This window comes from Bufo gargarizans, chromosome 6, assembly GCF_014858855.1.
Source record: "Bufo gargarizans isolate SCDJY-AF-19 chromosome 6, ASM1485885v1, whole genome shotgun sequence".
Lineage (NCBI taxonomy): Eukaryota > Metazoa > Chordata > Amphibia > Anura > Bufonidae > Bufo > Bufo gargarizans.
Window position 1 is genome coordinate 294,119,617 of NC_058085.1, and position 13,847 is coordinate 294,133,463.

The 13,847-nt window shown below is 40.6% G+C and overlaps 1 protein-coding gene across 1 annotated transcript in view; it reads right to left on the minus strand.

The window, feature by feature from the left end:
* Positions 1-13,847, minus strand: part of ARID5B (AT-rich interaction domain 5B) — a 288,628-nt gene that overhangs the window by 157,361 nt on the left and 117,420 nt on the right. The window contains exon 4 of the mRNA XM_044298346.1: positions 10,245-10,475. Coding sequence (XP_044154281.1) covers positions 10,245-10,475 — 231 coding nt within the window. The remainder of the gene's footprint in view (positions 1-10,244; positions 10,476-13,847) is intronic.

Consider the following 13,847-nt stretch of genomic DNA (forward strand, 5'->3'; position numbering starts at 1 on the left):
TTCATGCCTAAAGTATGCAGAAACAGTCATTCTAAGTAATGTACCAGTAAATAAAAAGGAAGACATTTATATTTGCATTTCAAAGCTTCAGACAGAAATTGCACAATACCGTAAACAATATTTTTGCCATTAACAGCAATATCGCTGTACAGGCCAGTGGAATGAGGTTTTCTTACCAGTAAATACTATGTAAATATGTTCCCTATTCGATTATAAAAATGTACCAGTAAGCGTCAGGGGCTGGAGTTGCAACATACACAAATGGGTTAGGAAATGAACAGCATTAGTGGAGCACATTTTTCATGCAACAAAATGCTTATGTGAAGAAATGTACAGTAATATTACTCCAAGCTAGAAAATGTTATTGCCTCAGATAGACGACTGAAGATACAGAACAGGATTTTACATGTGGCGGGAATAAATGACAATACAATAAAAACATTAAGGTGTTTCCCTCTGAAGTTGTACTTTCCTCCTCCATATCCTAAACTTCCTTAGCTCCTACCAAAAGCCCGGATGACATTAATATGCAGATCTTTAGCTATATTAGCCCTGGTTATGCCCCTGACAACATGGGCCGCCATCAGAGTTCTATTTAAGTAATGTAAAAAACATCATCATGCATCAATGTAGAGAAGAAAACATGTCATATCCAAATAGATGTCATTCAGGGGTCTATGAAAGGAGAGTGTGGCTTCTTTCACATTAGCGTTAAGTTTGGGAATAGCCTGCCCGATTCGTACTAATGCTAGCACACGTGTTCTGCCGAAGTCCACTTTGGCCCCTTTAACTATAATTCGGATGGGTCGGAAATGCGGCCGCAGCACGGCAAACATGCCAAAAGGCGGCCGGACAAGAACCACAGCACGTGTGTTAGCGTTAGTACGGATCTGGCAAGGGAACAGTCTGACAGACAATCCTAACGTTAAAGGGGTTGTCCGCATTATGAAAAAAAATATATAAAGCACTGTAAATCTGATGGGCAGCAATATATAACTGAGCTAAGCAAGTTTTAGGTAAACAAAATTTCTATTTTCTCATTTCTCTGGTTCTCCTCTTTGTTTACCTCCAACAATCTCTGCACCTCCTCCTGCACTGCTAACGGAGTGAATAATTCTGCCCTGAGTGACATGTCTGACTGCTGGGAGACTCAGCAGCATGTTGTATGAGTAGGACTACAAGTCCCAGCTGTACAATGACACTGCTGATACACACAGGATCTTCCCCCTACCTGTTGTGCAATGCTCTGCAGAACTCCTCTGTCAGCTCCTGTGCCCATCATTTGTCTCCTCACTGTCTGCAGCTACTCAGTAAAGCCTTCAGCCCTGAGTCTGTGCAGCTAAAGGGGTTAAGATTCCAGGGAGGGAGCAGACAGCAGCAGACGGCAGTGAAGGGGGCGTGGCCACCACAGTGACATCTTGTGTATAGAAACACATCTGCTCTTACAGGCTTGTGCACCGAAACATTATCAGAGCAGGGAGAAAAGCTGACATCACAGGTCATGTGACCCTCAGTGAAATATGAGAAAGGAGCAACTACAGATGCAGTAAGTGCATGGTAAAGCTGTTACATTTGATTAGTTAGAAACATACAAAGAACAACAAAATAACTTGGAATACCGCTTTAATGTGAAAGAAACCTGAAAAGCACTGTACCTATATTGTTGTCCCTTTTGGTGTCTAGAGGTAGGTATCACACTATTTTCCCAACTAATTTCATACATGCACCTATTTAAATGGAAACCTACACAGAGATCATCTCTGCTCCAGCTTCTCTAACCCCTGGCAATCAGCTAGAGCAGGGGTGCACAACCTGCGGCCCGGGGGCCACATGCGGCCCTTTATACCATTCTGTGCGGCCCCCAACCATCTGGTAACAGACATGTATGCCTATGTCTTGTGGCTGCTCACATGTATTTTTCATGTATGCTTCCATTAAATGGGAGTCCTGGAAGTGTAACTAGACATTAATGTTATATAATGTGTGTTCAATATACCATAAATACAGTATTTCAGTTGTTAAAACACCTTTAAATTTTAATTTCGGCCCTCGTCATTGGTTCAGTCTGGCAATGTGGCCCCCAACCAGGAAACGTTGTGCACCCCTGAGCTAGAGGGAGGGCATCATCTGACAAGATATTTCCCCTGCAGTCAGAATGCGTATTATGTAGAAGGTTCTGATATACAGAATGGCTAAACACCATGATAACTCATGGCACAGTTTTGGACTAGATCATTTTGAACCCATACATGCATAGTGTTCATATGGGGCATATATGCTGCACATTTTCTGCTTTGGAATTGCATGTAGAAAATCCACAGTGTTTACAGAGGTAGCAAAGTGGATGGTATTTAAAAAAAAATCCCAAAAGTCCCATTTCAAGAGCTAGCCGTATGAGGGCTTGTTTGTTCTGGGAAAACTTGTAATTTTTTATAGAGCCATTTTGGGGTACTCACTTTTATCAAGTCTTTCTGGGGGTGAACAGAAAAAAAACCGGCAAATCTGCCACTGACTTTTTTTTATTTTGCGATGTTCATTTTTTCCATGAATAATATAATAACTTTATTCTCAAGGTCAGTATTTTTTTTAATTTCAAATGTTTAATTTAAAAAATGTTTTATTATTTTTGCCCAATAAAAACCCATTTTTTAAAAAAAAAACATACGATTTTTGGATCACCACATCCCAAGATCAATCATTTTTCTTTTTTTTTTTTGACAGATCTGTGCCTGGGCTTAATTTCTTGAGGAACAAATTGTGGTTTTCATTGATACTATTTTTGGATACATTTTGATTACATTTTTATTCCATTTTTTTTTTGGCTGGCTTATAAGTAAAAAAATAAAAAAGGCAATCTATTAGGCATTTACAGAAAAAAGACATGGGGAACTTCATTAGACTCCCAGCTGTCATGTAAAGGCATTGGAAGCCCACAAATGCATTCACGGGATGCCATTGCGTAGCCGGATCCTAAATACCCTCTGAAACCTTCTTAAATGCTGTGGTTCCTATTGATTGCAGATTCTAAGGAATTAAACAGCCAGGATCAGATGTTTCTCCAACACTGGCTGTATTACACCAACAGATTATCAATTTCTGTCCATTCAGACCAATAGTTGGTGTGTATAACAAAAGATCTGTGTGTGTAAACGGCCATAAAACCAATGATTAGTCAGAATATCTGTCAGATAATCTGTCCTAGGTGCCTGCCTGTCACTAGACAGATGGACACCCGCTCCACTCAGCATAAGATACCTGTGCCCGGCCGTAAAAAGGCATCTGTGCAGGTTTAAAGCTACCGTAAAAACACGTATTGGCAGTCACTAATAGGTTAAATCCACAGCATTTCAATTTAAGCAGTAGATTTTACCCTTTACAAAGAATAGGGTGAAATCTGTGGCAAATCTGTGAAAACTCCACATCTGACTTTTGGATTTCGCCATATTGCTAATGCCCGATATAAGCTCTGAAACTAAGCCAGTATGGACATCTACAGTAGTGAGAGAGATCTGACACTGTCCTTGTTGTAAAGTATCTATTACAAAGTGGAGACAGACAGAAAAAAACAACCATACATAAACAATTCCTAAAATAATAATTGAATAGGTTTTCCTAATCCTCCTGACCTTTACTAGTCAGGCCCAAAATCATTTTCCATTTGAGAATGTGTTTATTCTGTTTGCTGCTATCTTATCTTATATTTTATCTACATAATACATGTTAAAAATATTTTCTCAAGTTTACTTGAGAAGTTGACCTTTTATTTTACTATAAATTAAAGTATATTAGTTGCTAAATTACAATTGGTCTAGTCCAAATAGCCTGACATCTTTATAGAGTAGTTTACAGGAATATAAACTTACTGTACATCCAGATTTACTTTGGGGAAAGTACTTCACAATGCAAACTGCATTCAGCATAAGTATATATCAGTGCAGTCCATGAAGCATGGTTAGAGAATAGTACAGTCCATATAGTACATGTAGAGAGCAGTACAGTACACAGAGTACAGGTAGAGAGCAGTACAGTATATGTAATACATGTAGAGAGCAGTACAGTACATGATATACAGCTAGATAGCAGTACAATGCATGTAGTATAGTACATATAGTACTGGTGGACAGCAGTACAGTATATGAAGCATAGGTAGAAAGCAGTACAGTACTGGTACACACACTTCAGCAATACAGAATCCAGTGACTGGCTTTAGGATACGGCTAAATGGTGACACTGGTCGTGGCCAGAATTGCAGGATCACTGCAGTATAGCAGTGATCCCATAGAAATGCAGCAACTGCGACCCCTGAATTGTAAAAACCCAACTCAGCTGGATTTTTTGAGATTCAGGGTTTGCAGTCAGGCCTACACATGCGACTCGCGCTGTGACCCCATTAATTTATATGGGATCACAGCTATACTGTAATGCCCCTGCAATCCTGGCTACGACCAGTGTCACCGTGTAGCCGTACTCTTACATTTATCCAAGTGTAATGTGCTAACTGGTGTGTCCAACTCCAATCACAGGCATTTTATCTTTGAAATGCATATGCCACGGAGTTGAATGTGGTTTTCAGTTTAGGATGGGTCACTAAAGGATATTTTAGGTTGAAAAATGCTATAATCTGATGGACCACTGTCACACATAGATATGTACAGCTTTGAGTGTACACAGAGAAAAGCTCCTGATGTACACGCCAAGTATATCCATGGGGCTCCATGAGCCCACCAGAGGCTAAAATAGTGTACGTTATATCTCTGCTGAGCTGGTCCACACGGTTAGATGGCAACCTGTGCAGAGATTTATTTTGGCGCCCCACTCTCCGTCATAAAAAAACTAAAATAAAAGCTCACATCAGCAGGAGACTACGCTATTCCGTACAATATTCATAAAACAAAAGTGTATATGGTGTCTATACGTTGATGTGTGACAGATGCCCCTACCGGGGACATGTTACAAGAGGCCGCATACAACATCTACATGTTTATAGATATATACAATACATCATGTTGTAAAAAATGTCTTAAATGGATTTTCTGACATTTTAATACTGATGACCTATCCTCAGGATAGGTCATCAATATCTAATCTGTGGGGGGCAGACACCGGGGACCCCCCACCAATCAGCTGTTTGAGAAGGTGGTGGCGCTCCTGTGGGCACCACAGCCTTCTCCCTGCATTTCCTAGGCCAGTGACATCACAAATATCGGTCATGTGACCTAGGCGCAAGCTCAGCCCCACTCAAGTGAATGGGGCTGAGTGCAATACCAAGCACAGCCACTATATAATGTACGGCACTGTGCTTCGTGAGCTGTAAGCTGTGAGCGCTGCTGCCTTCGGTGCGCAAATTGCAGATCTGCAAAACACGGATGTTGGCCATGTGGGTTCCGCAATTTACGGACCGGGCGGCCTATGATAGAAATGTTGTTCACACAACAGACAAGAATACGACATCTATTATTTTTTGCGGGGCCATGAAAAGGAGCAACGGATGTAGTCTGCACACGGAGTGCTATCAACATCTTTTGTGGCCCCTCTGAAGTGTCTGCACTTTTTGCGTCTCGGACACGGACCCAAACAACAGTTGTGTGCATGAGCCCTTAAAATGTCAGAAAACCCTTTTAAATATCAGAGCAGAGAAATAAAGCACATGTATACACCCCCATCTAACATGACTAAATAATGCAGTTTCCCACCACGACAATTTTATACTTAAGCCTAACGATATTTACAGCCTAGTGCTGGATAATTATGATGGTTATTACTAACAAACAAAAATATTTAATCATAATTTTGCTTACACACAGTATTTTATCAAACTGAGGAATCAGGCAACAATCTATCACATTAAACTAATTACCCAGGCATTATAAAGAAGCAGCTGAGAATAATAATTGGAAAGTAAAACATACAGACTGCGTAAAGAAATAGTAATATTGTACAATACAGTCTTCTAATTCTATCTGAGGGGACCTATGAGATTTATACAACACAAAACCTCATCATATTTTAATCACAGGTAATATCGCTGTAAAAAAAATAAAAACACCTTCTATAAATAGTTTTAATAATACCATTTGGCATTCATACATGATTCCTTCCATAATTATTTGGAGAATTAGCATGCTAGATATAATCGTGTTTCGGCAATGCAAGGGCATGTTGTGCTAGCTCGTGCTCAGGGGAATCAATATGTTCAGATCGGATCCCCACACAGAGCGTGTGCTCAAATTTATTAGAAAAAAGATGGATTATATGTAACGCTGTTACTGTAGAGACATCAAGAAAACAAGAAAGAAAATGTAATTTTTATGGAATGTTTACACGGCTAATAACGTTTTTGCGGATAAAGGTATTTATGGGACACTAAATTTTTGGCTGCATTTTTTTTCATTTTGGCAGTACTATGCCATTAAAAATGAAATACTAAATATAGTCCTTCTGTAGCAGTCAGCACAAATAAGATAAGACCTCCCAAATAGATAGGTAATCCATTCTCAGTTTACTGTTGCTGTGAGGGGAAGATGTTATCTGAAGGTAATCCTTATAATAGCAGCTGTAGAATTGGGATAATGGCATGACAGCTCTGTTGCTCTTTTGATAGTCCTAGATACTTTCGAAGAGTCACAGCCCCCCTTGGTATATATTTTTTGTGGGAAAAGATTCAGTAACATTTGCGATTTTTAAAATTTATATCTCTGTTTTTTCTGACTTAAGGGAATCCATCACCAGTTTTATGGTGTCCTAACTAAGGGCAGCATATACTAGTGACAGATCCCCTTAGCAGAATGCTGGGTCACTTTCTTTAATTGAGCCATTTTGCTAAAATCTTGTATTGAACATCTCCAGGACACGTCAAACAAGTCCTAATATTCATGAGCTCCTGGCTCTCCCTGCCCACCTGCTGCTGATTCTTATGGAAAAAACTGTCAATCAGCAGCAGTTGGGCGGGGAGATTCAGGAGCTCATGAATATCAGGACTTGTTCGACGTGCGCTGGAGATGTTCAATACAAGATTTTAGCAAAATGGCTCAATTAAAGAAAGTGACCCAGCATTCTGCTAAGGGGATCTGTCACTGGTATATGCTGCCCTTAGTTAGGACACCATAAAACTGGTGATGGATTCCATTTAAAGGGGTTGTTTTACTTCAGCAAATGGCATTTGTCATGTAGAGAAAGTTAATACAAGGCACTTGCTAATGTATTGTGATTGTCCATATTGTCTCCTTTGCTGGCTTGAGTAATTTTTCCATCACATTATACACTTCTCGTTTCCATGGTTACAACCAGCCTGCAATTGAGCAGCAGTGGTCGTGCCTGCACACTATAGGAAAAAGTGCCGGGCTTTCCGGTGGCCTGGACCACGGGAGTTTACACAGGCCGACACGTTTTCCTTTAGTGTGAAAAAGATATAAATGTATAAATTATGAGTTTTATCGAATAATTTCCGTAAATATATATATATATATATATATATATAGACATAAAACACAGATAATATTTCATCTTTATATATATAGACATAAATCTGCTCAGCTCCTCTTGCTATATAACACGTTGACTTCAGATTACACTGCAGACTAGGCTATACATTTTTTTTGTTTCCTACAAATACAGAAAAAACAACTTTGACACTGCTTTTTTTAACTTCATTGTTTATACTGTACTTATTTCACGCTGAATAACCTGTTAAATGAGTTGTTCAGGTTTTTTCAGTAAAGTGGATACTGAGTAAGTTCCGAATTTTTTGCTATTATGTAAAATGTGCGCAATAAAAGTTATTTTATGAGAAATAATCACTTATTATTCTTTGCAAGCTTTTTAAAAAAAATATATAATCCCATTAAGGAATTGCTGTATTTTTTTTTTTAACTTATAACGGATTAGCATATTCTTGTATGCTAGTACATTATGGTGAGAATTTATCATGAGGGGACAATTTGAAGTCAGTTTTGCTTCAGTCTACATTTATCAAATGTCACATGTCGTTGGAAAAAATGTTTTTTAGCCCTAAACTTAACAATTTAATGTAAAAGAACTACTCCAGTTTTCCTACCCCACCCTACTGGAGTGAGATTGCAACTTTAAAAAAAAGTCTTAATGATAAATCTGGAGTCAAACTCATTAAAGGGAGTCTGTCACCACATTTTAGCATGTTAGACCGTTAAAATAGGGTTATGTGATCCAGCAAGAACATAAAAACGATACCTTTGTGGTAGAAAACGGAGTTTTCTTTTTGCCGAAAATGAAGTTATAAGATTATGTTCTGAGCCCTCTCAAGTGCCCAGGGCGGTCTCTCAATCCTCGGAGCCCCAGGCAGGCACCTCCTAAACGGCTCATAACCCCGCCCTCCGTGCGCCTCTGCCCGCCCGTTTACTCCCCTCCCCTGTCCCTTTCCACTGCGGCTGTGCGGTCCAAATCGTAGCGGGCGCATGCGCAATGCGATGCCCGCTCCTGGCAGGGCATCGCAATACCTACTGCGCATGCGCCCGCTACGATTTGGACCGCACAGCCGCAGTGGAAAAGGACGGGGGAGGGGAGTAAACGGGCGGGCAGAGGCGCACGGAGGGCGGGGTTATGAGCCGTTTAGGAGGTGCCTGCCTGGGGCTCCGAGGATTGAGAGACCGCCCTGGGCACTTGAGAGGGCTCAGAACATAATCTTATAACTTCATTTTCGGCAAAAAGAAAAGTCAGTTTTCTACCACAAAGGTATCGTTTTTATGTTCTGGCTGGATCACATAACCCTATTTTAACGGTCTAACATGCTAAAATGTGGTGACAGACTCCCTTTAATGTAGCTAACCACAGCCACTTTCCCACCCATATTTCAAAACTAGAGTGAGTGGTGTAAAGGTGCAAAAAGTGGCAAACTTTTTGCACAAGCGAGTTAATCAAATGCCTCATGTTACTTGATAAATTTGTCTTATCCTTAGACCTAACACTTTTGTCTAGAAAAGCTCCTCCAGTTTTCCTACTCCACCCTCCTACCGGAGTGAGATTGTGACTTACAAAAAAAAAAAAAAGTCTCAATGATAAATCTGGAGTGAAAACCATTAACATAGCTAACCACAACCACTATTCTACCCACAATACAAAACTGGAGTGAGTGGTGTAAAAATGTAAAAATGCAACTTTTTAAAGCCAGAATTCTGGAGTGACGGTATGATAAATCAGGGCCTATGTTTGGTGTCTCTATGGCACAGGCTGTACCCTAAGACCAGGATTACTGTACTTACAGTGCTGGAGTTCTTCCTAGGTCTCCAGGGTTGACTGCAGTGGCCTCCGATCAGACCACTGGGACCCAGTCAGAGAAGGAAAGCTCAGGAACAGCCTGACGAAACTGTTTAGCGCTACTGTGAAACTAGCCTTAAACATGAAATTTATTTCACCTATAACCGTAGCCAACTTCTGGGGCCTCTAACACAGAGAAATTATATTTGTTCCAAGGGCAAACATAATCCGGCTGTGCAATGATTAAACCATTGGGAAAAAAGAGATGCCCTTATAATTCAGATAGGTGTCCCAGGTTGCCACTAATTGCACCTCACAGGGGAAAAGACTTTACTTCACACATATGCATGTATTTATGCAGAATTTGGCTATAGTTGTACAACCATAAAAACATGGCACACAATAAGCCTAGCTACAAGCATTTACTTTAAAGGGAACCTGTAACCTCAAAAATGCATCTACACCCGCCAGCAGTACCTCGTAGTAGCCCGCAGCCTGTTAATGTTAATAATCATATGTTTCATCCTGTTGTCTGATGCTGCGTAAGTTCAAAAAACGCAGTTTTATTCTCCATCAGCACTATAGTGCCGGCCAGCTTGAAGTCAAGGGGGCAGCGGCCTCCTTGCTTCAAGTCAAGTTAACCACGCCCCCTAACCGGTTTTTTAACTTACGCAGCATCGGACAACAGGATGAAACATATGATTATTAACAGGCTGCGGGCTACTACGAGGTACTGCTGGCGGGTGTAGATGCATTTTTGAGATGACACGTTCCCTTTAAGGACTATAATTGCATTTAATAAGAAAGAGTGAAGAGAGTTCACACATTTTCTACAGTCTGATGATGAGCAAAACCATTTACTTAGAACAAAGCCGTTCAATCGAAAAACTGTACTTAACTTTTACCGCCCCTACATCACTTTCATTATTATTGCCACCAACAGAAACCACGGTATGGAACATCTTCTCCATATACAGTAGAGTAGACCATGTGTGATTTGTTACAGGATGACTTACCAAATTCATCACATACACTTTCATTATCTATAAGGGTGGGATGGTCAAAAGTGTCCCGACAGTAAAGGATCTTTGTGTTCTTGTTGATTATGGGAATTCCACCTAGCGCCTGAACAAACTGGTCAGCCAAAACGGAGGAAGGTTTGGCCTGGATACGTTTCAAAATGGACCGATATCGGCAATACTGGGGGTAGCTCAGCACCATCACATTTCCCTCATTTTCATCTTCTCCTGCAATTAAAAAACATAAATAATTTTAATGATTGAATAATAATCAACTCACATAATGGATATTGGGATACAGGTATTACTATATAACTATAACACTGGTCAATGACCACATTGCAGCATACATAGGAAACATCAACATGGCCACCTTTAGGCATTGAACGTTTTTGTTGAGGTTTTATGATTAAACTCTGTTGGAATACTCACTATAGGTAAGACTTTAGAAATTAATTAATTTATACAATGTTATGACCATTACATTTAAAGGGGTTGTCTCACCTCAGACATTGCTAGGATGTGCCACTAAAGGTCCCACCTCTTGGACCCGCTACTATCTCCAGAATGGGACCCCCTGATTGAACCCTTCATTTCTTTCTATGGGAATTCTCAAAATAGCCTAGCGGTGGCTCAACCAATTCCAGCAGTCCCATAGAGGTGAACAGAGCAGTGGCCCGCTCACTTGGCTATTTTCGGACCACCCATAGAAATGAATAGAGAGCACACAGTGCATGTGCAGTGCGCTCTCCTTCACTTTCAGGGGCCCGTTCTGGAGATAGGAGCAGGTCCCAGAGATGGTGGCACATCCTAGCAATGTCTAAGGTGAGACAACCTCTTTAAAGGAATTTGTTCTTCAGTTCTATATATTGCTGCGAACCTTTGTCAGGAAATGCATTATTGTGCATAAATTATACTTCCACTACTAATAATGCAGTCATCATCAAGTGACATGTACTGAGTGTACAACCTGGGTGTGGCCACTAGCGATTAAGTCTCTGAACAATAGATATTGCAATCATCAAACCTTCTTGGTGCCAGCACCATAGTAGCAGTAATCCTTACATGCAACAGTCCAACCTCTCATCCTGTACAGTGGTAATGACATTTTGGCAACATTTCACAAGAAGAAAAAAAAAAGTCTGAAGTAATCATATGTCAACTATTATACTCTATTGTGAATCATACATATCCTTAACGACGGTACTTTGTGGGTTACAACATTTTTCCAATACTTGGGATGACAGTATCATGCTATTCCCATCAATGACCATGGTTGTTTAAGCCACCTGTTCAAGGCACTGTAAAATGATGTGTCTTGCTTGTTAAACCAGACATTCCTTATTGGTTAGGATGCCTTTCATGAAGATTAGATTACACATAAAGTGTCCTTCCAGAGATTTACCTAACTGCTAATTGCTCATGTCTTAGGATGAACTGCTAGACCTTCTTGGTAAAAATCCCATTCTGTACATTTATGTCCCAGGTGGCCAACTTTATTGACTTCTGTTCAAAGCCAAGTTGGATGTCGCCATTTATCTTCACTTCCCAGCATTTCTTATTTTTAAATGGTTTACAAAAAAAGTATTTCAATTTCAAACATTTCAATCTATACATTAGGATGAATGCTACAGTTGACTGACAAATAAGCATTTAGCTTCTGATCATAAAACATCTTTCACTCTGAACAGACAAATATTCTATTAGTGAGAGAGATTGTACGGTTCTCTCTCCCCAGACCTCTCAAACATGGACACTCAACTAATACTTTCTCCAAAAGAGGAGAGAGAAACATAAATCTCACTGCCAAGCACTTCTGATGTTTATCCCCGGCAGATCAAAGGATCCGATTAACCGCTCAATGCTCCATACACAAAATTGCTCAGATCTGACCTTAAAGGGGTTATCCAGGAATTGATAATGATGACCTATCCTCCGATAGGCACCCCTGCCAATCAGCTCTTTGAGGGAGCTGTCGTGCCCACGGAAGCTCTGGTGAGCGCAGCCGTCTCCCAGCAGCTTTCCAAGCACAACGCCGTACATTGTATAGTGGCAGTGCTTAGCACTGCAGCTCAGCCACATTGACTTGAATGTGGCTGAGCTGTGACTAGGCCATGTGACTGATGTACGGTGACGTCACTGGTCTAGGAAGAGGCTGTGGGTTTTAATATAAGCAAATTAACCTCTAGGAGCAATGGGAACATGGAACCAACACAGATGCCTTCAGCTGCCAAGTGCACATACAACAGGTCAGCCAGTTTCATAGGTACAAAGCTGCTGACAGATGCTCTTTAACCTAACGTGTATTGGCAGATTAAGGCCAGAGACACACCGACGAGCTCAATGTGATAAACTCGCAGCGTGTGTCAGTGTGAGTTCCCGTCCTGACTTCTCTTGACAGGATCGCACAGCATTATACAGATTTATAATGCTGTGTAATCGTTACAGTTCTGGAATCTTTAGTATTACGCTGACAGCTTTATGTTGGTGCAATACAATAGATTTCAGGACTCTCAGGGTTACACAGCATTAGTATACTCCTGTGCGATCCTGTAAAGAGGAGCGAGGCCAGGACGGCATCTCTCACTGACACGCTGCGAGTTTATCGCATTGAACTTGCTCATGTGCCTTTGGCCTTACTGTGATATACCGCTGATGAGAACCGGGAAGGCCATCCGAGTGACCAAGAAAATAGTCCTACGTGTGCTAATACGGCAGCCATCCATTGCTTCCTGTCTCAGAAATTTAAAGAGGTTTTCCAGATTTTTGCACTTGTTTAAATTTAAGAAAGTTTAAATAGAATCACCCACTTAAGGCAATAGAATTCTGAAGCCTAAATGTCCAAGCTTACAAGAGAAAGTCCAGTTACTGCCAATAAGTATTCAGACTGGCTGTCAAGTTTTTATATCAAGCAAAAAAACAAAAACAAAACATAGTTAAAGCGAATTGGGTTGAATAATTTGTCTTGTCCACCTTTTTAAGAAACTTATATGGACCACAACAGGTGCATTAATCTTCTAATGCATTTACTGAGGGCATGACTGAATGCGATGCTCTGTGCATTATTATATCAAAGCATCTAACCGTTTGTGTAGTGAGCAGAACAGCTCTATAAGCAGTCTATCCACAGAATACAGGCTGCCATAAATGTAGCGCCAACGTAGGCATGTGAAATTTGAAAGAATGAAAAGAAAGGTGTCCCGATATTACCGTACATATTAACTGTCTGCCTTAGAGCACAGGATAGGTACTGTTCAAAGGAAGGAAAGCACATGAAGAGCAGAGACAGTGGGATGTACAAAGGCAGGACTCCTTTGATAGCATGGTGTCACACAGCCTCGGGAGACTTTGGGAAAACAAACTCAAACACATAAAAGCCGGGTGACATTTTAGAGAATGTAGCGCTATTCAGAAAGACTTCTCTCTGCTCCATTACGAGTCCCATATTGTCATGGAAATCAGCCATGTTGCCATATACTGTAATGTCTATTAAAAAATCCTTTGGAAACTGTATAAAGAACAGATAGGGAAGGCATCTACAGTGCCATCAAAGAAACAAAGGCAAACGTGTAAAGATCATTTTAGTTTCACAGTTCAAAG